The following is a 24,890-nucleotide window of genomic DNA, read 5'->3' on the forward strand; positions in this document are numbered from 1 at the left end:
AATCTTAGCCCCTCCCACTCAACCTCCACATGCACTCTTGAAGAATAAACATCTGCAAAACATAAGAAGGTGTTTTCGTTGTATTACTTTCTTGTCTTTTACGTTTCCCCCTGCTTATTGACATTCAAAATGTTGTAATTCTAAGTAGGTTCTACGCAAAGTTAACGCAAATTTAAAAACTTACTGATGGACAGCTTTCTGGAATACTTGATTCTGATTGGTCAGTCGCTGCAATAAGCCGTCAAATATTTCTGAATAATGGCCATTGTCCTGGGAAACGCGGTATAACTGATAGCTCATCCAGAAAACCATGTTCGTGTCCAGTCTCTTAAAAAGCCAAGAACTGAAAAATGTGCAATGTTTAAACCCTTAATAATGATGTAAAACTGACCTAATTTCCAATTAGGCTATATATATATATATATATATATATATATATATATATATAAACATTAAAGTTTTCCACTGTTTTGTTGGTGATGCAAAAATGCATAATATACCCTAATCCGAAACCTAACAAACATTTGGAATTGCTTGCATGTTCTCTCTCTCTCTCTCTCTCTCTCTCTCTCTTATTCCCAGGCTACTCCAGGGAAATTTCTACCGGCTTTCATGGGGGGACGCGCAAGAGGGCGACCAGGGCAGGCTTAGCAAAACTGATGGGTGGATCCCTAGCCAACTTTCAAGCCCCGTGATTTGCTAATCGGGGTATTTTTCCCTTGTCATTTTCCTGTAATCCAGGGTCTGAGTCCAGCCCTCTTGACGGTGAGGCGATCGAGCGCTCCGCGTCTCATTTTGATTAAAGCCCGAATCCCTTCAGTCTGAAGGCTGGGCGCAAGGAAAGGAGGATCGAAGGGGGCCCGGCGAGACAAAATACCCCTCACCTATGGCTGTTTAGAGCAGATCGGGTACATTTGGGATTGTAGAAGGGACATCATTTTCAAATAAGCAGAGGTCGCCCCGGGTTTTGTGCACATTTGTGGGCGCCCGACCATGGAGAGGCCAAGGTGGTCCCCAATGTGGAAAACGAAAAGGTGGCTTTTGGATTCCACTGTTTTCAAATTCATCACAGTTTCCCTCGTCCTGGTTCTGCAGACTCCAAATGTCAGAGCAGGTAAGGAAAGATAGACTTCCGAACTTTTGATGAAGTTGTAGGGACTGTCAAATAGGCGATGCGCATTTGCGCTTGCGGCTTTTTACGCGTTTGATTTAAACAGGTGATCGCAGATCTGCATCCAGTATATGTGTATGTGCTGCAAGATATAATATTACCAGTGCCCAAGAAGTCAAAAAACATTGTAATATTAAAATGAAGAAGAGTCTGCGGAGTTCGTTCAAATAAACCCACTAGTTCCCCAAAAGAGCATTCGATACATTTAATAATGCAATTTTATGCATATATAACAGATAAAGATAAATCAGGCTTTACATATCTACAGTATGTGCATAACAAAACTAGACTTTGGATCATGATCACAGTGTTAAACAGACATTGTCTGACCCTACTTTGAAGCAGTTAGTATAGTGAAAGTATCTACTTATTTACCAACAAGCAGTCTTTGCGCACGACGTGGTTTGTTAACTATCTATACATTTAATTTGCATATTCTTAAACTTTTATTTAAAAATACATGCAATTTAATTTTATTTCTGCAAATTTTCTACTTTAATAAACTCTATGGGAGGGCGGAGAGGTGGAATGTGTCAAGAGAGTGTCATGGAGAGACAGTTTAGGATTTACTTCGGGGGGGAAAAAAGCTCTTTGTTTGAACCTGTGGTCCGTTAGGTGTGTGTGGACACGGTTAGCAGGGTGGAATTCCTCAGGGTTTCGCATCCATGCCTTATTTAGGGATTTATTGCATCCATTTAGGGAAAGAAAATGAAAAAAGTATCTGCCTGAATGGTGTGATTCTAGGGATGAGATTGTGAGCCTAATTGTGTGTATTCAAAGAGAGCTCAATTTTGATTGTCAGTAATTGATATACTAATGTATGCTCATGAGACTTAAGTGTTCTGGCCACATTTGGTTTTCTGTTTTAAATTTTAAAATCATTAATTATTATAGGAATCTGTAAATGAGACCTGGGAGGTCCAATTTACAATGGGCGTGACTGATCAACTGATCATAAGTGTAACAAGTAATTTGATTATGAATACATACATATGTGTATACATACATTTTTTTGGGGGGGGGGGGTGTTACATATCCTATAGGCTTTTTTAGCATTTTTTGAGTCAAAATGCTTTAGCACCACAGTTTTCCCCGGGTAATGAATTAGCATACAGTGGGTTACAGTCAAAATCACCCTTTCGCCATTCAACCCTAGTTCCACCAAAGTCCAAGCAGGGGCTTTTGTAACACTGTGACTCCCATGTCTCCCAGTCTTCACGATGAGTTTCCCAGTGGGAATATTTCTTTACTTAGTGCTTTCCCGTTATTTGATGATTGTCCTCTCTGCTCATCCCTATTATTTTGGAGGCTTCAAAGGGCCCGGAGCCATCCAGGGGCCCCAGCCTGGCCTTATGATAGGTCTCGCTCACCCTTACAGGAACAAAGGTCCTGTACATTTATGTTGTTCGGAAATGACAGATGTAAATAAGATAATAGATTGCCGTTGTTCTCATTTGCCACATTTCCCAAGGCTGCTGGAATATGACCAAAATGTGTGAGCGATACAAGCTTAATAGTCCTCTTTTGTCTAGCAAAGCTGATAATGAATCTTAAAATGTATTAATCTCATTTGACTTCTGAAGCTGTGCGTTACATCCCTTGCGGTTTGTGGCTTGTGTAGGCATTTCTGTCGGGTGCCCTTTTGAGCTGGCAGTGTACTGACATGTTTTCTCAGCCCCTCAGGCTGAGGAACCTCAGATGTGCATTCCTTCAGACAATGCACACATTTCAGAAATCTTTGCTTACTCTTATGGTAGACGGTGCTGACCAGGTCTCAAGAACATTTGGGCTACTACATTCACAAGTCATGCTTTTGTGATGAAACTCTATGCATGTTTTTTGGCTAGAAATGTGGTTCAGTCTGTTTTTTTTTTTTCAAACATTTTGATGCTACATAATTGCATGCAGTTCAACCAAAAAAAGTTTCAGAACATTCCATCATCATTGGCTTAATCTCATGTTGTTCAAAACCTGTGAGACTTTTTTGGTTTTGTGAAATACAAACAAGTCCAAACTGCTCTTCTCCATACAATAAAAGTGGTGTTCCGTGTGGATAAACTCAGTCTCGATGTTTAGACTGTGTCTTAAAAACTAGACACTAACACTAACACAATCATCCACTTTCATTCTGCTTCCTTAAGCTTTCCACGCAAGAAAGAAAGGGTTTGGAACAACACGAGGGAGACTAAATGTAACAAATTGTTTATTTTTGGCTGAACTGTACCTTTAATACTGGAATATGAGGTGAAGTGAACTGAATAGTATTCTTGGGAAGCAGATGGTTGAAAGGCTTTATTGTTCTTTGATGTTACTCTACAGTCGTGAAAGGGGGGGAAAGACATGGGGAAAAAATTTTTGCAAAAAAATTCCATCAGTGAGGTTGCCTCTCAGAGAGCCTGTGGCATAATGCGGTCTTGTTCAAGCGGCACGCATGTGTCAAAGAGGGGAGAGTGAGAGGAGAAGGGAGAGAGAGAGAGATAGAGGATGAAAAAGAGAGAGATAGATTCTGACTGAATTCATTATTAGAGTCTCAAGGAGCAGCAGGTAAAAAGGTCCCCAACTTTTTCCATTTAATATCATCCTAAAAAAAAAAATCGAAATTCGAAAAATATTCTAAATGTATTTCTCTGGACCCTATGAAAATGCACCCATCGGGACGTCTGTTATTTTAACTCTACCTTTGTGTCGTCCCGTTACCATAACGGTGAATATCTTAATGAAATGATTTATGCAAATGATAGAACTTCCTGTAGAAAATGCCCCTCCCACTTTTGGGTGTTCCGTAGAATCAAATGATGGCAGGTTTATGATCTTGATGATGTGCAACTCTCTCTCTCAGTTAGTACCTCCTTCCACATTCACACTCGATGTCTAATCAACCTTCTCTCCCACACACACACAAACACACACACCAGTCTGTCTAATGCAAAGAATGACAGTGAAAAAGATCAGTGTGTGTGTTTGCATAACAGTCTGGTTAAAATCACACCAGGTCATCAGCTGCGCTCTCCTAATGACGGCACATTCTCAGTTGGTTTTCTGAAGGATTTAGGAGTATTGACATTTTTCTTTGGCACTTGCATGGCAAAAGGTCAGACTCGGGCTGCAGCACAACATCTGGAATATATGAGGCCTGAGGCTATGGAGAACGTCTCCAGAAGATCCCTCACAACAACTCTCCTTCTCAGCTCTGTCATTGTATTGGTTGAGTTTGAGGGTTTCAAACTTTTGTCTAGCTTGTATGTTCAGCGTAAAGCTCGGATTGAGTTTCTCAGTTATAGTGGGGGATCGTTTCATTCAGCACAAAGAACCGGCAGAAGAATGGTTTGCTTTTTAGGGCTTTAAATGGGGTGGTAATTGTTTTCTCAGCAGCGGGAATGCCTCAGCATCTTTATTACAGCATTTTAGACCTCCCTCAGATGAGTCCAGCCTTTTGTGACATAGCAGCCCTTTATTTTTGGCGGTTTGAGTTTTATGTGGTAGATGCCTAAGTCCCAGGAGACACATATGGCACTGTTGGTAGACTCTGGATAACACCCAACAGCCAAACATGTGCCATACATTCGCAATGAATCATGAAGAAACTCTTCTCAATGGTGCTTTCTAAGGTTTTGAGTTCTTGGGTGATCCGGGGTGAACAGTGTTTGTCTTTCATCTTGCTTCGTTAACCATAATGAAACCGTTTTTTCAAGTTTACCTAACCCAGCTGTTGCTGAAGTATCTTCCAAAGAGTTGAAGGGGGAATCGGGTATTTTACAAGGGTCAAATCTCATAGGAATGAAGACCAATGATGTGAGTTTGGTCGTATAGCCAAGTAAAACAGATTGAATTTCAAATATTGCCTTCATTTTTGCAGTTTTGGGTCATAAAACAATGTTAAATGTGATGCACTCTGGTCATAGGTTGGTTAATTTGACTGTGCGTTTTTTATTAAGCTTACCATCCACAACCTATTATAGGACTAACCAATTAGAGAAACTTTATTTAGGTAATCATTAACTGAAATATAACCAGCAAAATCTTACAAATTTCAGAAGCTGTTTTATATTTGATCCTAGATTTGTCTTTGATATCATGATTGCAGTATATGAATATTTTAAAAGATTAATAAAATATTGCAAGTATATATAGCATGCAGATTATCCTAAATAAATGTTGTTGAATCTTGAAAAGTTGCTTGCATTTTATTGTATATCTATATGTAAGAAACTTGTGTCATTCTATTGAAGTTTAAGTTAAAATTATGAAAAAAAACATTTCTCAATTTCTCTAGTTCAATATTTTAAAAAAGTATTTAAATGTATTATTATAAAAATTAAAATTAAAATAAAAAAAGGTTATCTACTAAACATTGATTGCATTTCTCCTTATTTATTTGTTAACATTTTCATGTGTATATTTTTTACCCCATACAGCAGAACCCGTGGATGTCCTAAAAGTATTAGAATTTCCCACTGTCCCAGAAGGAGTACAGAAAACTTCAGGATTTTGCACAAACCGAAGAGCATCACAGCCGGACAAGGCCTACAAAATAGGCAAGAATGCCCAGATCAGTGCCCCAACCAAGCAGCTTTTCCCAGGTAAGCTGAACCCCATGAACATGTCTCCATATCCTGCCTACGTTTAAATGTGTCCTTTGTTGTGGTTGCCAAGGCTTTTGACAGCAGATGCCATCCCTGATTGTGCAGGGCCATGTTTCACTCAGACGCTTGTATTGTTAAGCGGCAGGAGAACTTGGCTGAAATCTCTTGACCACAGCATGGCTTTTCTGCTCAGTTGCATAAGAAATGAACAGAAATGTGAACTAAGCGATAGTTCACTCAAAAACTAAAATTCTGTCGTCATTTACATAGCCTCATGTCATTCCAAATGACTTTCTTACTTTCGTGCAACACAAAAGAAGATGTTTTGCAGAATGTCCAAGCTGCTCTTTTATGTACAAATAAAAATGAATCAATGAACCCCAATAAAAATACCCCATACAAATTGTGTACCATATTCTAAGTCCTCTGAGTTTTTATGATAGGTTTGAGATGCATTATGTAATCAGAATGAGGTTTTAAAGTTGCAGATGTTTCTCTATTTGGTGGAAAACAGATGCATGTTTATTACTTGTTAATATCTGTTCAGCCTATATAACGCCATATATCTGGTGTTTATTATCAAGTTTCTTGATTTGATTTGAATGTTTTTCTCATTTTGTGCCATTAATGGCCTTTTTAAAAAAGTTAAACAATGCACATGCATTAACAAAGTAACTAATTAAAGAACTGCATGAATTAAACTGCTTATTATAGCCAGAAAATGCTTTACAGATGACAAAGGAATTAGTTTAAATGTAATTTAAAAATAAAAAAGTAAATAAGCAAATAAATGGAAAGATTTAACTGTTTAATTCATGTTTAAAATTTTGTTACATTTGTATTTTTAAATTTTTTTTAATGATCAATTCATTCCTTTATTTTGTTTTTAAGTGGCACTCCTAGTCCTCCATTGTGTTTCCAGTTTCAACATTGCAATTAGCTGTTTGGATGGACTTCAAAAACCCAATGAACCCTTCAGTGAGCTTGTTTTCTGTCTGTGCTGCTTTCTAGATGGTGTGTTCCCTGAAGACTTTTCCATCCTAACCACCATCAAGCCCAAAGCTGGAACCCAGTCCTTCCTTTTGTCTGTCTACAATGAGAAAGGCGTCCAGCAACTAGGCGTGGAGGTGGGCCGCTCACCTGTCTTCCTGTACGAGGATCAGACAGGCAAGCCTGCCCCGGAGGATTACCCCCTGTTCCGCTCCCTCAACCTGGCCGACGGAAAGTAAGTCACAAAGCACGAAGCTGAATGTACAGCAGCCTTTTTTAGGCTGTTTAGATCCATCCTCAGAGACAGAGACTGAGACTGACTCCAGACAGGGTCAGACAGAGGTCAGCCATCAGCAGGAAGTCATTTGTTGCCAGGCTGGAGTTTTACACCGTAGTCCTGAGCGATCATATGTGGAGGAAGATATTTCTGTTTTAGAGTCATTTCGGTTGACGAGAGTTAACAAGTAGACAAATCAGAATTTCAGGTGTCTGTTGAGGCATTAGTTATGTGTGGTTTCTTCTGTGAGGCGAGCCAGAGGAGATCTCATTGTGACTCTGGATTGATGGAGTGAAGCAGACAGGGCCGTAGGTGATCTGACCTCGGCGGTGATCTTTCGGGGTACTGTTATTTTAGAAAGATGGAAAGTTGGATCCATTGGGGCAGATGCATGACCTCAGAAATTAACCTCTTGGATAACATCATCAGGAAGCTCTTACCAACATTAAGATATATTTATGGAAGCCTGTTACTGTCTCAAAGTAAAAAGTGAGAAATTTAAAATAAGACAAAAGGTCCCATTGTGCAATATAAAGCTACAAGTCATAAAGTCACAGTTATGAAATAAAAAGGCACATGAGATATAGAGTTACAGTTGTGAGAAATGAGAAAGTCACATTATGAGATACAGAATCAGTTGTAATAAAGTCACAATTATAAGATAAATTCACATTATGAGGAATAAAGTCACAGTTTTGAGGAATAAAGTCACATTTACAAGATAAAATATCACATTGTGAAATATAAATTCACATTTATAAAAAAAAAAGGTCATATTCTGAGATAAAGACACTGTTGTGACAAATAAATTCACAATTACAAGAGAAAAAGTCAATATAATCAAATGTTGCTAGAAATAAAGTAACATTTCTGATATAAAAAATGACATTGTGATATATAGTCAAATCTTTGAGAAATACAGTCACAATTATGACATAAAAGTCACATGATAAGATACAGTGTAACAATTGTGAGACATGGTCACAATTACAAGATAAAAAGTCACATTGTGAAATATAGTCAAAGTTATGAGTCATAAAGTCACAAATATGAGAAAGAAATGCACCTGAGATATACTATATAGGTAAAGTCAAAATTGTGAGAAACAAAGTCACAATTACAAGATAAAAGTTACATTATGAGATACAGAGTCACATTTATGAGAAATAAAGTCATGGTCACGGTGCAATATATAAAGTCACAGCTGCAAGAAATAGTCACAATTCTGAAAAAAAAATCACTATTACTTTTTTTTAAGGACTTTAATGGAACATGCTTCCTTAGAAAATAGGGATTGTATTAAAATGTGCATTAAACATTTCAAATGCTCATTATTGTCCTGACACCCCTTTAGACTTAATTTGACACCCTCAAGCACTAAAATTAATTGACAGCAATGGACGTGCTTTGTCTTATTAGGTTTTAAGAGGCTTTATTGTAGGTATCAGTTCAGTGGGGTGTTTTGCTGTAAAAACAGCAACATTTCCATGAGGGATTATAGTACTTATGTTGATTATAGTGCTGATGAGGATTTCAGGTTAAATGCACCTTAATTTGGCTAATTCTGTCATTCCAGTTCCCTCGTGCAGGCAAAATTTCAATTAAAAGTGGCTTTTAACAATCATTTGTACAGCTAAACAGATTAGCTATCACCATTTTAATATAACTTTCATATGCTTTTGTGGTTTATCTTCCTCAGAGACATAAAATTACAATTGGTCATAATGATGGAAATGTGATCTTGTGCAAAGAATCTGAAAGGCATTTGTGTTCAATTTTGTGAAATGTGTTGTTTACAGCATTATAATCAGCATAATTCATGAAAATGGCACTTGGAAAGATACACAATATGTCCTTTGAGAAAATGGGTCATTTTTAGTGTGAAACTGTGTGACTTTAAATCATTGCATTTGGCACGTCCAGGGATTAACTAAAGTTCTAGAACATTCCCAGGATGTTTTAATGCCTAAAGGTGTGATATTGTGGTTTTACACCGTCACACATCTATCAATCATTCATGCAATCGCTCTTAACTATGTAAATTGTATTCTGTTAGCAGCTAAATTATCCAGAAATGTTGGTCTCCAGACACAGTAAAGCTTGTCTCGGTTCAAGTTTGCCAAGTACTTTAAAGACACGAGCCAGAATAAAGGTTTTTCTTTCTAATGAAGTGGATTATGGGAAATTGATCACCCTTGTGGGTGCCATTGATACGCCTTTGAAATCTCGCTGTGGCTTCTTACCGCAAACCTGTCCAACAGTTTCCCTCCGCAGCTCAGTGTTTTGACTCTACTGTTCAGTTTCTCAGCCGTACCTTCCTGACACACACTTTTTACAATGTTCACAGTGTCTGTCATGCTGAATAACTCACAGTGGGGATTTGGTCTAGAGTTTAATGAGTTTAATCCAGTGTTAAACAAGGCCAAAGTTTGAAGGCTGGAATGTGGTCCACTCAGGAATGTTATATTTCAAGAATGAAGGCAAGTTGTCTAAGGTTTTAAAGTAAGGCACATCTCACGTGTGGCGGCCTTTTAACTATTTGCTGGGATTGTAATTACCTACTCTTTCTGTTCATCGCAGGTGGCATCGTGTAGGCATCAGTGTTGAGAAGAAGACCGTGACCATCATTGTCGATTGCAAGAAAAAGCTGACAAAGCCCTTGGGCAGGAGTGACCATGCTGGAATTGACACCAATGGTATAACCGTTTTTGGAACCAGGATCCTGGATGAGGAAGCGTTTGAGGTAAAGCTGTAGTCATTGCATTAATGCATTACACTGGTGTCGGCCTGATGGTGTGATCAAGTATAAATGGACGTGTATTTAATGCATCTAACATTATTAGAACAACATCTGTTCATTTCAGAACAGGAGAGAAAACTAGAGCTAAATTTATAATTAAGCTCCGGGGGTCTCCACATGCTTTTTTTTTTTTCAACCCATTTAATGCCAAATAAAACTAGTATGGGGGAGAAATAAACAGCCCTGTAAATACAAAAAAAGGTCCTGCTGAGAAGTTTTGGATTGCGAATATGATCTGGTATGTCCTTTTGTCCATCTAGTAGATTAAATGGCCTTGCATCACATCTAAAGTATTTAACCCTCAGAAACTCACTTCAGCAAAATTTCAGTCCTAACCTTTAACCCTCACGTTGTTATAAACCTTTATGACTTTTTTCTGTGGAACACAAAAGAAGATACTTTGAAGAATGTTGGTAATCGGTTTCGGTTGCCATTGACGTCCATTGTATTTTTTGTCTATATAATGGAAGTCAATGGGAACTAAAACAGTTTGGTTAGCATTCTTCAAAATATCTTCTCTTCTTTTATGTTCATGCACAGAACAAAGGAAGGTTTGGAATGACACAAGGGTGAGTAAATGATGACAGAATTAAACTTTTTGGGTGGACTATCCTTTTAAATACCTATATTTTCACTTGTGTCACAGCAACAGTGTCCCTTCTGGAAAAAAAAAATGTTGGTTGGCAGGTCTTAGCTGGTTTAAACTGGTCAAGGTGATCCTGACCAAGCTGGTGTTCAGCTGGTTTTAGCTCAGCTGGTCTCCCAGCCTGACCAGCTAAAACCAACGTGACCAGCTAAAGAAGCTGTCAAACCCCCTCTAAAACCAGCCTGCTAAACCAGCTATGACCAGGCTGGAAGACCTGCTAAAACCAGCCAACCAGGGGTCTGTTTCCCAAAAGCATCGTTGGCTAACTATGATTGTTAATTCCACTGAACTGCATTGGTAATGACAGCACTTGCAACCATAGTTGCTATTGGGAAACGCATTCCAGCTTAGGTTGTTCTCATTTGTTTTTTTCAGCAGCAGGAATAGATCTACATATTGAGCGTCCCAGCATGCTAAAATCATGCTAAATGTGGTGACTGCCTGTTTAAATTAGCAGTTTTGAAATTTGCAAGTGGCCCAATTGAAGATTTCATGAGTTTCTGAGGGTTAAACAACTGTATAGTTCAAACTAGAGTTTGTGGGATGCTATGTAGGCCTTTACATTGTTTGCCACAATCTAGCTATTTGCCTTAGCATCCCATTCATTATTGTCTTTTATAGCTCCACGAGAAAGATCTCTATGGAAACCTGTCGTAAGCATCTTTTTATGTAACATTATGGTATGTGGAGTCTTTGTTCACTTTAGACTAATGTGGCCTTTGTTGTTAATTTCCACTTTAGCAATATATGCACTTTCATTTAAGTTGTTTAGAAGGCTATGAGTAAAAATGTAACTTCTCCACATATTAGAGATGCAAAATTCTTTAGATTTGACTACTATTTGAGATAATTTCCGTAATGGCAGAGGTGAAAATTTGTCCCTCTGGACATGAGCTTGCTTAGGACAAGACAGACAAGCCTTGTGTCACTGTTTACCTTTAAGTGGTCGGGTTTTCCCCTCGCTTCCTGTTATGAAGGCCTCTTTCACCTTGTAATTAAAGCTACTCAAAGCCAGAGGAGTCCTCTTCATGCACAGATCGCTCAGCCGAGGCTTTCATTCAACATGGTTAATATTGTAAATTCTGTAGTGTACAGTATATCATCATAAAAGAAGAACCTGAGTATATTTATTTGGTGGTTTAAGGTATTGAAAAGTGTGGATAATTGAGCAAAATATGGATAATTTGACCAGCACAAATCCAGTTTATTTAAAGACTGGAAAGCATCAGAAAAAAAGTGTAGAAAACATTTACTTTCTTTGCCAAGTGCTTTGCACTGTACAAAAACCGAAGGGGTGGCATTTATGTCAGACATGAACTCTAGGCCAAGTATTAATTAGCAGACATGGCAAATTACAGGTTTAAAGGAGAGTCGGCAGCCCTGCCATCACCTCGATTAGAGCAAAAAATGACTAATTAATGCAAACTATTAAAATATTTCCACAGCCATGACTGTGTGTTGTGATACTCTATGACATATATAAATAGATTTGCTTAGCAACTTCTTTCTGCACTTTTCAACACCTCTGTTTGACTGTTTTTGGTGCAAAGGGTAGCTTGTGTCTGTTACTGCTGTTTGTTCTCTTAAAAGTCACAATTGAGGCAGTGTGGAATGTGCAGGGTCAAAATGAGTTAAAGCTGTAAATAATGACGTACAATGGGCCGATTGACGGGTGATATTGAAATGCTTTGCTTCTTGGTAAGGAGGAGGGCTTGGGTGTGTGTTGGAGACACATGTGGTGGAGAGCGAACTTAGTGGGGGATGGGAATGATGTCTTATATTGTTGATGAAATTGCTTTCATGCAAGTACTTTTAATTAGGACTTGTTGTTAGTGTGATGACGTCGTAACATTTAATTGACTCTTACTTTTTTGGGCTGTTGTGAATTTTGTTTATGTTATCTGATTCCTCAAGCAATGGTTTGATACCTATTTTTTTTCTTTGCCATTGATCTCAAAATTTAAAGTATATATATAAAATATTGAGTATTAAAGTTGATGTGTTAACTTACTATGTGAATTATTAATCAATTCATAGTTAATTTTGACAACTAATATACCAACTTTATGCTCAATATTTAATATCTATGGAGCCCCTCACATGCCAAAAAAAAAAGAAAAAAAAGAAAAAAAGATATTATGGCCACGAATTAAGAAATATTTCCTACAACTTATTAGTTTGTTTTAATCATGACCACGATTTAACTAAAATGAGAAAACACATTAATAAAACATACTCAGGAATTAATACATTGTAGAAATCAATTCTTACTTTTTTTTTTGCAATGTAATATTTACAGTAGATTTATTGGGCTTTTGTACATAAAAGCAGTTAAATGTTAAGAAGGTTGTCAAAATGTAATTTAGAAATGGTCTCATACATTTTACCTGACAGTTTCATCCAAGACAGTTTCTTATTTTTTTACCTCTTGCTCTTTAAATCAGCATATATAGAAAAGCTACGAAAGGTATGCCCAGTATTTAGATTTGGCGTGTCATTTAGGATTTGTATAGTTGGAAACACAGAGTTCTCTGTGTGAGAGAGTGAACGCTATGACTGTTCCCACTGTATGGCTACTTCTGAAGTGTATTTTGGGAAATATGGAGGAAATACCTGGTCAGACCCATAGGAGCGACATCTCTTACTAGCCTTGAATGAATCAACGCTTTGTAGGGCCTGTAAAGAAGCCTTTGATTTTGCAGAGTTTGAAAGTGTACAATGTGCTATTTGCAGAATAGGCACCTACAAAAAGGATATAAGATGACACAGTGTTTTTTTTTGTTTTGTTTTTTTTACCATACTTTTCTCATTTCTGTCTCATAATGAATAAGAACCTTTCTTCAACCAGCAGGGCTCCTCATACCTACTGCTCCCCTACCGAATCAATTAAACCTACAAAAATGGTTGGCAAAAGGCATGAATTGTTGCATTGGATGTTGACACACTTTGAATGACAGTTCAGAAACACATCCACATTTCTTTTCCTAAATGGCCAGGTTGCTATCTTAATTATTATATTGTCTGTGAGGTGAGGAAATAGCGTTGACCACAGCTAATAGTGTTGAGTGTGTTGACGGGTCGCTCGGTTCACGGCTCAAGGCTTGGGTACATCAAAGTTCACTGCTCCTTTTGTTTCCGATTTGGTGTTCGCCACCATTGGCTCTCTCCAGTTCTGTAATTAGAGCAGTTAAGTACAATTAAATGACTGAGGAAAACTGACCAAATTCTCTCATGTTGTAAAGCTGAGGCATTATGGTGCTTAATGACAGGTTTCCTACTGTGCTACGTTGCTATTTGAACAGTTTACTGTATGCTCATATTGGGGGTCTGGATCTTAAATAGTTTTTCACACACTGGGCCTTCAAGACAACCAACCTTTTTGGTACAAACTGAGATGTTTACGAATGACTCAAGGGTCGTTAGCAAAAAGCTGTTGAGTGATGCTATTGGTACATGTTGTTTAAAGATGTTGATACATTACTGCATGAATATTCCATAACATTTTACCTGGGTTACAGTGTTCTCCATCACAAACAGTTGTTAATATTGTGCAATAGAGAGAGACATGCTGTAAATTCCACATAAAACTCAATTTAAAGTTAAGTTACATAACAAACATATTTTACATTAGCCTCTGCATTGCAACTCTATTATGTTTTGTTCCATGACAGAAACAAGCTTCTATACAAGTCAGATGTAATTGCATTACTGTAAATCACTGGGTGGGCTTGATTTTTCTAAATTATTTGCTTAAGTCTGTTTGAATTTATTCAGTTCTAGTCTTAGACGAGGATTTCATGCGTATTTTACTCAGAATAAGCTCTGCAGGGTCCAGGGAGTTGTTAAAGGTGTGTGGGTGACAAATGAGGTAATACGTGTCACTTTTATTCAGCCATTGGCTTGATCTCCCTGTTTTTCCCTCCATCTTGGCACCAGACCGTAATGCCAAGCCTGGTTTTTGGGGCCAATCCTGGCTTTCATGGTCTGGTAAATGTACTGTATGTAACAGAGCAACAGGCGATCGATGCAAACACAGCTTGGAACAACATTGCTGCAACTGTAATGGAATTGATTGTTTTTTTGATTAATTTTGATTATTGTGGATGATTTAGATGATACATTAGTGATAATACATATAACCTGATGATACATATATAAAGTGATAGTGCACCCAAAAATGCTTATTTAATCACTCATGTTGTTATAAACCTGTGACGTTATTTCTTTGGTAAACAAAAGGTGATTCGTTTTTAATAAAAGTGAAAGAAAACTGAGGCTGTCTAGCTACAAAATTACAAAAAAAGCTGCATAAAGTATCCTAAAAGTGGTCTGAATAACTTTTTGTTATTTTTCAATTAATTTGATGTCATTTGGTAGCTTTGTGTGAGGAACAGATCGCAATTTAACCTTCGTTTTCCAATTGCTGTGAACGAATCATTGTGAACTGATTTGTGAACTGAATTAAAGATTCACTGACTATTCGGTTTCAGTCTATTTCTTTCATGAACTTTTCAATTCAGATCAAGGGTGGATGTCAAGATTTCACTGAACAGCGACTTAAATTTCATCCTTTACCTCACACAACGCTATCAGGTGACTTAAGTTGTTAATTGAACCACTTGTTAATGTGAAGCTTGAAAATGTGAAGTTATTCTCATCCACTTTCATTGTATTAAAAACAAGGCCAGAATATTCTTCAAAAATTCACATGTTGTGTACCACAGACGAAAAAAAGTCATATGAATTGACATGGGGGTGTTATATTCTTTTAAATTTCTTGTTTTGTTTTCATAAATTAAATAATAACAGTATAAAATGTGGTATTTTGTAATAAGGAGGTCAGGCATCCTCTATTTTACTGTGGGCACACCTGAGCATTTTGCTGTTTATACAGTTGAGTTTACATAGAGCGGTGTAAAAATACACACACACACACACGCAGACACACACATGCTCCTTACAAGTCCAAGCCTGCTGTTTTTTGTTTTTTTTTCGGGGTTGCCTTGCTGCTAAATCGCACAGTCTCTCTTTCTTTGTGACAGTGCCAAGGAAAGACCTCAGGTTCCAACACATCCCCCAGATCTATTTGTGGACTGTACTGTAAAAGTCATGCATGTCCCAGGTCACTCTGAATCACCCCAGCATCTGAACAGAAAGATCTGGAACTGATAACTGCAACCCATAAAAGACATGTGGCCTAAAAATACACAAATGTAATTACTTAAATCAAAACCCTGATACAGTAAATTATGTCTTTTATCATCCAGTTGTTGATCATAATGCAGAATGAATGTATGCTATTGACACAACAATGGCGAGAAACAGACTTCACTCATTTGGAAGAAAGACCATGCATGTGTTTTATATATATGTGTTGTTGACCTGAAGGTTTTATGTATTGTTGCCTAAGCATTGTTAGGCAGGCAGCATTTTATATGAGAGGAAACTTCCTGTGTGGGTTTCTATTACCAGGTGTTTCATGATGAAACACGTTTTATTTACCTGCTTATAAAACAGCAATTTCCTGAACCATCTGACCTGTGTTCCTCACTGTGAAAGTGGTTTGTTGTTTTGTTGCCTTGCAATTCCAAAATTGCATGTATTTCCTGCATAACAAGAGTGGTATTTTTGTTATGTTTTGACTAACCAGGATAAGATGGGTTTGTTATTTTTTTCATGCAGAAAATATATTACATATATGTGTCTCTGTACTAATAACAGAGGTATTTATTGGCACATGTATCTCATGTATCTTCCTGTCATTCATGCCCTCAGGGTGACATCCAACAACTGCTGATTGTGGCCGACCCTAAAGCAGCTTACGACTACTGTGAACACTACAGCCCAGACTGTGACGTCCCCCACAAGGACACACTGCAAGCACAGGAGCCCGAAGAGGAGGTTAGTATAGACCTTTTGTGCTGACCAGCAGAGGAAATGGTCTTTCCTGCAGTATCCAGTAGACCAAACGTTTCTGGAAGTCTGGCACGTTGATGATACTTTTGACACTACCAGTCAAACAATTGGACACACAGACTCAAACTTCATTGTTGTTTTCCACAGGTTAGAATAATGTACAAGTCATCAAAACTACGAAATAACACACAAGTATAAGAATTATATAGTGGGCAAAAATTTTACAAATCAAAACTTAAAAGTATGTAAAATTATGCAAACTTTTATAATATATTTGTAGTATTATTATATATAAGAAATAAAAGAAACAACACATCACAGTCAGAAATGGGCTCTGAAAAAATTGTATCACAAAGATAATAGATATAAGTATTACATATATTACATAATATAATATTATATCATTTACACTATTGTTCAAACATTTGGGGTTGGAAAGATTTATATATATATATATATATATATATATTTGAAAGTCTCTTATGCTCACCAAGGCTGCATTTATTTGATCGGAAAACAATAACATTGTGAAATATTATTACAATTCAAAATAACTGTTTTCTATTTGAATATATTTTAAAATATAATTTATTCATGTGATGCAAAGCTGAATTTTCAGCATCATTACTCCAGTCTTCAGTGTCACATGATCCTTCAAAAATCATTCTAATATACTGATTTGGTGCTCAAGAAACATTTCTTATTATCAGTGTTGAAAACAGTTGTGCTGCTTAATATTTAATATAATAGTTGTTCGATGATTAGACATTTAAAAAGAGCAGTATTTATTTGAAATAGATCTTTACTGTCACTTTTGATCAATTTAATGCATCCTTGGTGAATAAAAGTATTAATTTCATCCAAAAAAATAAAAAATACTGACTGAATTGTTTGAACGGTAGTGTCCTTAAAAACATAACAGGTCAAAGGTCAGCCACACCTTGACACTTCTGACCTCTGTTATGACTCCAGTAAACAGACACCACATGCAAGTCATTTTAACCCATTACATCCTGCCGAAACAGGGAGAGGGTCGTTTCCTGTATGGGAGAAATCAATAACTCTCTTTCTCGTATCTTGACTCGGCGAGCGTGTGTGAGATGCTCTGCTCATAAATCACCCTCGGCCTGGCTGAACAGTGTCCTACTCAACGCTGAGTGATCACCAGCCATGGAAGAAGGCCAGATCATCAGCGCAGTGGCTGTTTTATGAGGATTAACATATACTTGCGTTTGATGGATGAAGCCCTGGAGAGCCAGACTCAATGGCTTTATCGGCCTTCCTGTTGAAAAGCTGCTATATAAACCACTCATTCATTAATCTGTCATAATTGATGAATGCACATAGAAATCCCCTTAAATGGCCAAATCTAACACTTATTATTAATATTAACCTAAATTTAAAATTAACATTAATTTAATATTCTAAACTGATGCCAATTAGAAATTTTGGATGCACTCTTGTGTATAAAATCCCTTGTTCCAGCAAAAGTTCCTACTTGAAACATGAGGTTTTATAGATAATAGGACTTTGAAATGTGTTAGAAATAAGAAAATCAACTATGTGACTCTTTCTATAGATCTCAGCCTTTAATCAGTCTTTGCTTTAGAAGGCAGATTGGGTTTTACACACGAATAAAGATGAGAAAGAGGAAAAAAGGGGTTTAGTTAAGAAAGCAGCCAACATATGGCTGTTATCTCTGCTTCAGACACGCAGGGAGTTTTTATAGGGTTTTAAACACCCACCTGTATATCAGAATAAGTGCATCGCATGTTATACGTTAGCGTAATTAATGCAGTATGTTCATGCAGCTGAACTCTCACAATAGAGAGTAACACAAACATTTTAGGCGTTTAGATTGTTTTGATCATGATGTTGCACTCTAACATGGCTTATTTTCATTGGACGCTTTAGCAACAAATGATAAACCTGTCTAATTAATCTGCACTGTATAAAACCAGCTATACAGTAAATCTAACCATCAACGTATGTAATACACCCAAGGGTAGATTACATTCTACATGAATTTTGTATGCTTTGCTAACCTCTCTCTCATCCTCTCCCTGTGTGCAGTACACAACTGCTGTTGAATACGGTGATTTATATGATTATTATGAGGGAGCGACCCCCACAGCGACAGATGAATATTCTGAGCCTCAGGTAAATGTAGGAAATATGTGACGTGTTTGTTATGTCAATCATGGGGTGGTCCCGCCCCCTTTCCTTGACCTGTATAAATTACATGGGCAAAAGTATGTGGTGTGGGCTTTGTCTGGGCCAGTCAAGTTCTTCCACACCGTTGTCCTGTGATGTTAGCACTTTGGTACGCCCTATACTACTGAAAATGTTTGTTTAAGGAGATTATATGGTTGTAAACTAGATTTTAAGCACCTGTTAGCTTTAATAGCCAGGCCCATAAATTACTGTAGCAGTTCATATACTTTTGCCCATGTAGTATATGTTGTCTGTCTGTGTTTGTAAACTCTGTACACTGGGTTTAATAAAAAAAAAAAAAAAAAGAGATATTATGTGAACTTAAGAGTCAAATGTTGGCCGTTTTTTCACACATGGGTTGCTTTGTTAAGTTTTGGGATAACAGTTCTTTGAAGCAAGCCTGAAATCGCCTCAGTTATGGTATCAGAACAACATATTGACTACTCAAATCTTCTCAGTATCTACTTTTCCAATATACATGATAGATTTACACTACCTTTCAAAATTTTGGATTGTTTTTGGTTTTTGAAAGCCTGTTCTGCTGCATTTGCATTTATTTGATCAAAAATACAGTGAAAACAGTAATATTGCTAAATTTGATTACATTTTAGAATAACTGTTACTTATTTTTATATATTTGATAATGTAATTTATTCCTGTGATGGCAAAGCTGAATTTTCACCAGCCATTACTCCTGTCTTCAGTGTCACATGACCCTTTAGAAAATGGTTGTGATGTTTCATATTTTTGTGGAAACCTTGATATACTTCTTTGATGAATGCAAAGTTTTTAGTACAATATAAAAGTTAGGCTACTTTTGATCAGTTTAATGCACCCTTTTTTTTCTTTTTTTTTTTACAAAAAAATAAATAAATAAAAACTGACCCCAAACTTTTGAAGGATAGCGTATACCAAGTTATCCTTAAGCTAAGTAAGCCATGTTTGAAAAAAATGTGGACTTATTTATCTTCTAACACAGATGTTTTGATGTGTTGTGTCTTTTTCCCTTTACCATAACCTTCTTCCAGAGAGTGAAACGTAGTGTCTCCATGAAAACGAAGAGGACGAGAAAGTCCCCTAAATCTTTTTCCAAACCCAATAAGAACCAGGAGCCAAAACAGGCTAAAAAGTTAGCACCTAAGAAGAAGAGATTTGGATACCTGCCATCGACATCAAGAAATGCCATTCTAGGGGTAATAGTAAAAGCGTAGCTCATGTCAGAACCCATCAAGATCTCTCTTTCAGTGAGGGAAATCTCTGATGATAGTCTGAGCGTGCCGTCCACCCCTTTCTCTAGGTGCCGTCCTCGTGGATCCAGCCTGTAACGCTTGTGGAACTGCTTGAACTGTGTTAATTCCTCCTTTCTTATCTTCTTCCTCTTTTCTTCTCACTTTGAAACTGCTATAGCCTAACAATGTAGATGGGGAGTACTATACAGACAGTGAACTTGACTACGGAACAGTAGATGCTTCCAAAACTCAGTCTCCTGTCGCAACCACTGGACCAAACCAGGTAATCATTTGATTATATTCTATGATGGTAGGGCGACTAAAATGTGGGACAGAATGGGGAAAAATCCAGGAAAAATCCAGTATGACGAGGAAGTATTTGATGTGAAATGACAAAAACAAAACAATTCATGGCAATTGTTCTGTGTTTTTCAACTCTGGTACTGTCTCCGCGAGGGAACTGTTTTATCCAACAACATAAAGCTGACATTATAAACCGCCAAGTTCTAAATTTAGCCAATCCACTTCCTGTGATGTTTTCCGGTCTGAAACTTTGGACATGTCTTGAATATCAAGTAGATATTTCTCAGTGGATTGCCATGCAGCTGGTTTCTGTTGTGCCATTTCAGCTTTCTGTTGTGGATATCAATGATATTTAAGGCTGCATTTAAGAAAAATCAGCAATTTATGAATGTTCAACCATCCTATCTAAATTTAAAGCAGTGAATTGATCACATAGGTAAGTGAAAATTATATATGTTTGTCTTTTTGGCTGGAGTTTTGGAATGGGTTGCTTAAATGTTGACTGGTTGCCCATTTTCTAGCCCTAATTATCATTGAGAAGATAGCACGTCCTATTCCAAACAGTTCCCTCAGTAAGTAACCCAAATATGTGGACCTTTGAAAAAGAAACAAAACATAATAGCATTCGTCCCTGATGCATTCTGGTTGAATAGTTCTGGCTCTAGTAATCAGAACTATATTCAACAGAATTGAACTCTTTCACAGCCATATAGCTGTATTTACAGCGTGGTTCTACTAGAGGAAGTTTATGTTGGATATTACAGACACATTATAGGTGTAGGTGTGTTTTTTCTCAAATTAAATGCAGTAAGAAATGTCTAAATGGTTATGTACTAAAACATACCGTAAATCTTGGCTGTTGTAATCAAATGCAGAGTCAGACTTTTACAATTTGATCTGTTCCTTCATTTGATAGTGTATTTTTAAACATTGTAGTGTCATTCCAGACTTAAGTCATTTATTTCTGTCTTCTTTTTTCACCTCTAAACATAATTTAACTTTACCATTATGTTTATTGTGGAAAAAAGACAGGAATATCCCAAAGTCTAATCATAGACTTATATGTGTGATTATTAAATATGTAAAAATAATAATAAAGTTAACACTTTATTTGTCCCTCTGCAAATAACACACAAAAATGCCCCCAAAATTTGATTAGATCAAGAAACGTTTTATAGTAAGTGTTGAAATATACTTTTCATAATCGAATTTGCATCTAACAGTATTTTATGAGATCAGCACTCTTTTTATAATTCATAACTGTTAAACATACATTATGTGTCTTTATAAATGTGTCCAATGTTGTGATTTACCAGATTTAATTTGCGCCTTAAATTCTCATCTCACCATTGATCCAAATCATCTAATATATTTCCATTGAATGGGACTAAGAAGTGTTATCTTGTTGCTGCCCAAAAATTGATATACTATTCTTAATGAATATTTCTCATGCAATTAATTTTGCTCCTGCTTTGCATTAGATACAGTAGTATTTGCTTTAACTGCTTAACTAACATCTAACTCCCTTCCCCTCTGCCCGGCCGCATTGCTTGGGTATAATAAGGCTGTGGAAGAGGAAGTTTTCAGTGACTATGTCACTGAGACGGCCCAGGCTGGTCTGGATCCGACCTCTGCCCCAGAAGCCGCGCTGCCCAGCGGCACCACCGACCCCGTCGGAGTGGACGCGTATGACTTTAAGGAGTATGATCTTAAGGAATATGATGTGACGGGGCTTGACAAAAATCAATATGAGTATGGGGCATACGATGAGTTTGGCAATGTGGCTCCAAACCCTACGTCCAATTACGAGGACAGTTTCGGGCCAGGGGTTGCCGCCGAAACCGACATCGCTGAAACAGACGTGACGTCGGACGTAAGTATTGACCCCAAGTGAGGGTGTTGTCCAGCACTCAGACTGTTGGATATGGGAATCCAGCATGCATTGTTGGCTTTGTAGTGCACTATTTTGCATGGGGTCCAACCATTTTTCTGTTTGGTGTGTTGGTTTATACTAATCTGCACTGCACTTCTTCCTCTTGTCCGTATTGATTTTGTCTCCCTCCCGTCTCTGTGTACGATAGATCACATCGATCATATAGATTCACAGATCACTTACATGCACACTCTCATACCAACTGTGGTTTGAACTCCCTGACTGTCAGCGCCTTATCTCCCATATCGCCCCGGGATACGGCAATTACCCCATACCACAGACCCAGCTGTCTGTTCAGACACACCTTTCTCCACCTCCACCCCCTTAAGAAGCTCATACTCCATCAAAAACTACATTACCTGTATCTTACAGCCCACATGAGCTAAGGTTTGATGGCATTAGATCCTGTCCTTTACATTGCTGGTTACACACTTTACATCTTAGGTCACACTTTAGTTTGGGCACCAATTCTCACTATTAACTATGACTTTTGCCTCAATAAACTTCTAATTTAATAATTAGTAATAGTTGTTAAGTTTAGGAATGGGGTTGGATTGAGGGATCTAAAATTTGGTCATGCAGAATAAGTCATTAATGTGTGTTTTATAAGTACTAATAAACAGCCAATATGCTAGCAATATGCATGCTAAAATGCAACTAGTTAAATAGTGAGAATTGGTCCTTTAAATAAAGTGTTACCAAATTTAGCATTTTTCCTTAAGCTTTCACATTCATGTATATTTTCACACCTCATACACTCAGCACTCTGCACCAGCAATAACCCTAATAGTCTATCTATCTATCTATCTATCTATCTATCTATCTATCTATCTATCTATCTATCTATCTATCTATCTATCTATCTATCTATCTATCTTGTCTGTCTGTTGTTCTCTCCACGTTATCTATAGTTCTCTCGGTCTGTCTATCATTTGTTGCGTCTAACCTCTGTTGTATGTTTGCAGTTGGGTGGTGGTGCTGCTCTGGGTCAGAAGGGAGAAAAAGGAGAACCTGCAGTGATTGAGCCGGTGAGTGAAAAGCGAATTCTGGGCATTCATCACCTTGGGAACAACACTGAGATTAGTTTATAAATATTCATTTAGTAATTTGATGCTGTAATCTTTTCTGGTCAGTTTGTTTTATTCTGGTTTTGTTGTGATTCGTAGGGAATGCTGATTGAAGGACCTTCTGGACCACCTGGACCTGCTGTAAGTTACCTGCATTTTTGTCTGCGTCAGTTGTAACATGCAATGTTCAACCAATGTGTTCTAGAGAGTTTTTTAAAGTCTAAAATCTTTTGGTGAAATTGGGTCATCATCATTGTGCTCCTGTCTGTCTGTTTATTCGATTTTCTTTTTGTCTACAGGGTCTTCCAGGCCCTCCAGGTTTACAAGGCCCCCCTGGTTCAGCCGGAGATTCTGGTGACAGGGTAAAAATTTGTTCTAGTCTTTGACTCCAGGCTATGTTTGCTTATGACAACCACAGGTATTTTTCAGAGCATTAACAAGGTTTAGTTAAGGTTTAGGACTCGATCTTTCTTTTTTCATATTTAGTTTCACAGAAATTTAATTTGAGAGAAAAAAAAAAATCAACAGTGATTAAGTGGGAAAAGAGGCGTGTCAAATGAAATCTGTGATGAACATAATGAGACATTGGCTAGGCTAGAGAAAAACTTGTGCGCTAAGCAAGAAAGGCTTAGAAAAACAGTCTGGCTGTCGCTTGAAAATGTGTCAGTAAACAAAACATAATGCTAATTTATTCTGAACAGGGTCATGGCAGATTCCTGACCCTGAGGGCACATTTACACCCTCTCTGACACATTTAGTTTTCAGATGTGAAACCCTGAGTTGCTTTATTTAGAAACACAGATTAAAGTAAGTTAATGTTCCCAAATGATGAATTGCAGTAATTCACGATACTTCAGAATGAGCAGTCATTGTTCAGTGGGCAAATTTTAAATGCAGCACATTACCCTCAATCTATTTCTGTATGCAAAATACACCCATTGCTCACAAAAAACATCTTCTTCCTTAAACTGTTTGAGGATTATTATCATTACAAATTCCCAAACCAACTCCAAGTTCTGTCTGGAGTTCTGATAGGTTGTGTTGTGGGTATTACATGTCTATGTAAATCCACATTCTAAGTAAATAATTTGCATTAGAATATCATTCATTTGTAGGCCAATATAGTTCATTTTACAAGTGAAAATAAAGACCATTTAAATAGAAGACTGTTAAAGCAGAAATAGCGATGAAATGCATAACAATAAAATGTGGGATCTTGAGTATTTCCTGTTAATGATTTTGTCTAACTAAGACCTGTACACTTCAGGATGGCATTTAATATTGTTTATTGGTGTTTTTTTTTGTTTTTTAACATCTGCCAAGATATTATTGTAGCAAAAAAATGAAACAGTGTGATAATTTGCTGTGATTGGACTTGGTGGAGACAACAGCGAACCATCTGGACAGGCATATGAAGTGTTGTTTAGATAAAAGTAGTTGTTACACGGTGATATCCCCCTGTGTTCATGAGCTGGAAAATGAAAACAATCAGTATCTTAAAAATGGACAACTTCACTAAAGGTTAATGGAAGTGAGAGGGTCTCTCTATCTCTGTTCGAACCCCTTCCCTTTCTCATTCCTGTCTTGGCATTCTCTTACCTGTGTGTTGTCAAGTCAAGAAGTGTCAAATTACTGATATATCCCATCTCTGTTTCTCTCCCACTCTTTCTGCTTCCTCAGGGTCCTCCCGGCCGTGCTGGTCTTCCCGGAGCGGATGGCTTGCCAGGCCCCCCTGGTACTATGCTGATGCTGCCAGTAAGA

The 24,890-nt window shown here is 37.4% G+C and overlaps 1 protein-coding gene across 4 annotated transcripts in view; it reads left to right on the forward strand.

The window, feature by feature from the left end:
• The first annotated feature begins 613 nt into the window (after positions 1-613).
• Positions 614-24,890, forward strand: part of col11a1a (collagen, type XI, alpha 1a) — a 73,439-nt gene continuing 49,162 nt past the window's right edge. Inside the window, exons 1-12 of one of the 4 annotated variants that reach the window (XM_058764685.1) lie at positions 614-1,114; positions 5,587-5,751; positions 6,766-6,979; positions 9,602-9,764; positions 16,243-16,368; positions 18,457-18,543; positions 20,005-20,109; positions 21,694-22,002; positions 23,028-23,090; positions 23,229-23,270; positions 23,429-23,491; positions 24,810-24,884. In XM_058764685.1, coding sequence (XP_058620668.1) covers positions 994-1,114; positions 5,587-5,751; positions 6,766-6,979; positions 9,602-9,764; positions 16,243-16,368; positions 18,457-18,543; positions 20,005-20,109; positions 21,694-22,002; positions 23,028-23,090; positions 23,229-23,270; positions 23,429-23,491; positions 24,810-24,884 — 1,533 coding nt within the window. In that variant the 5' untranslated portion in view covers positions 614-993. Of the gene's footprint in view, positions 1,115-5,586; positions 5,752-6,765; positions 6,980-9,601; positions 9,765-16,242; positions 16,369-18,456; positions 18,544-20,004; positions 20,110-20,452; positions 20,566-21,693; positions 22,003-22,259; positions 22,450-23,027; positions 23,091-23,228; positions 23,271-23,428; positions 23,492-24,809; positions 24,885-24,890 lie in introns of those variants that run through there. The other 3 variants (XM_058764686.1, XM_058764687.1, XM_058764688.1) reach the window with 3 other exon arrangements.

The sequence above is a fragment of the Onychostoma macrolepis genome, chromosome 24 (genome assembly GCF_012432095.1).
Source record: "Onychostoma macrolepis isolate SWU-2019 chromosome 24, ASM1243209v1, whole genome shotgun sequence".
NCBI lineage: Eukaryota > Metazoa > Chordata > Actinopteri > Cypriniformes > Cyprinidae > Onychostoma > Onychostoma macrolepis.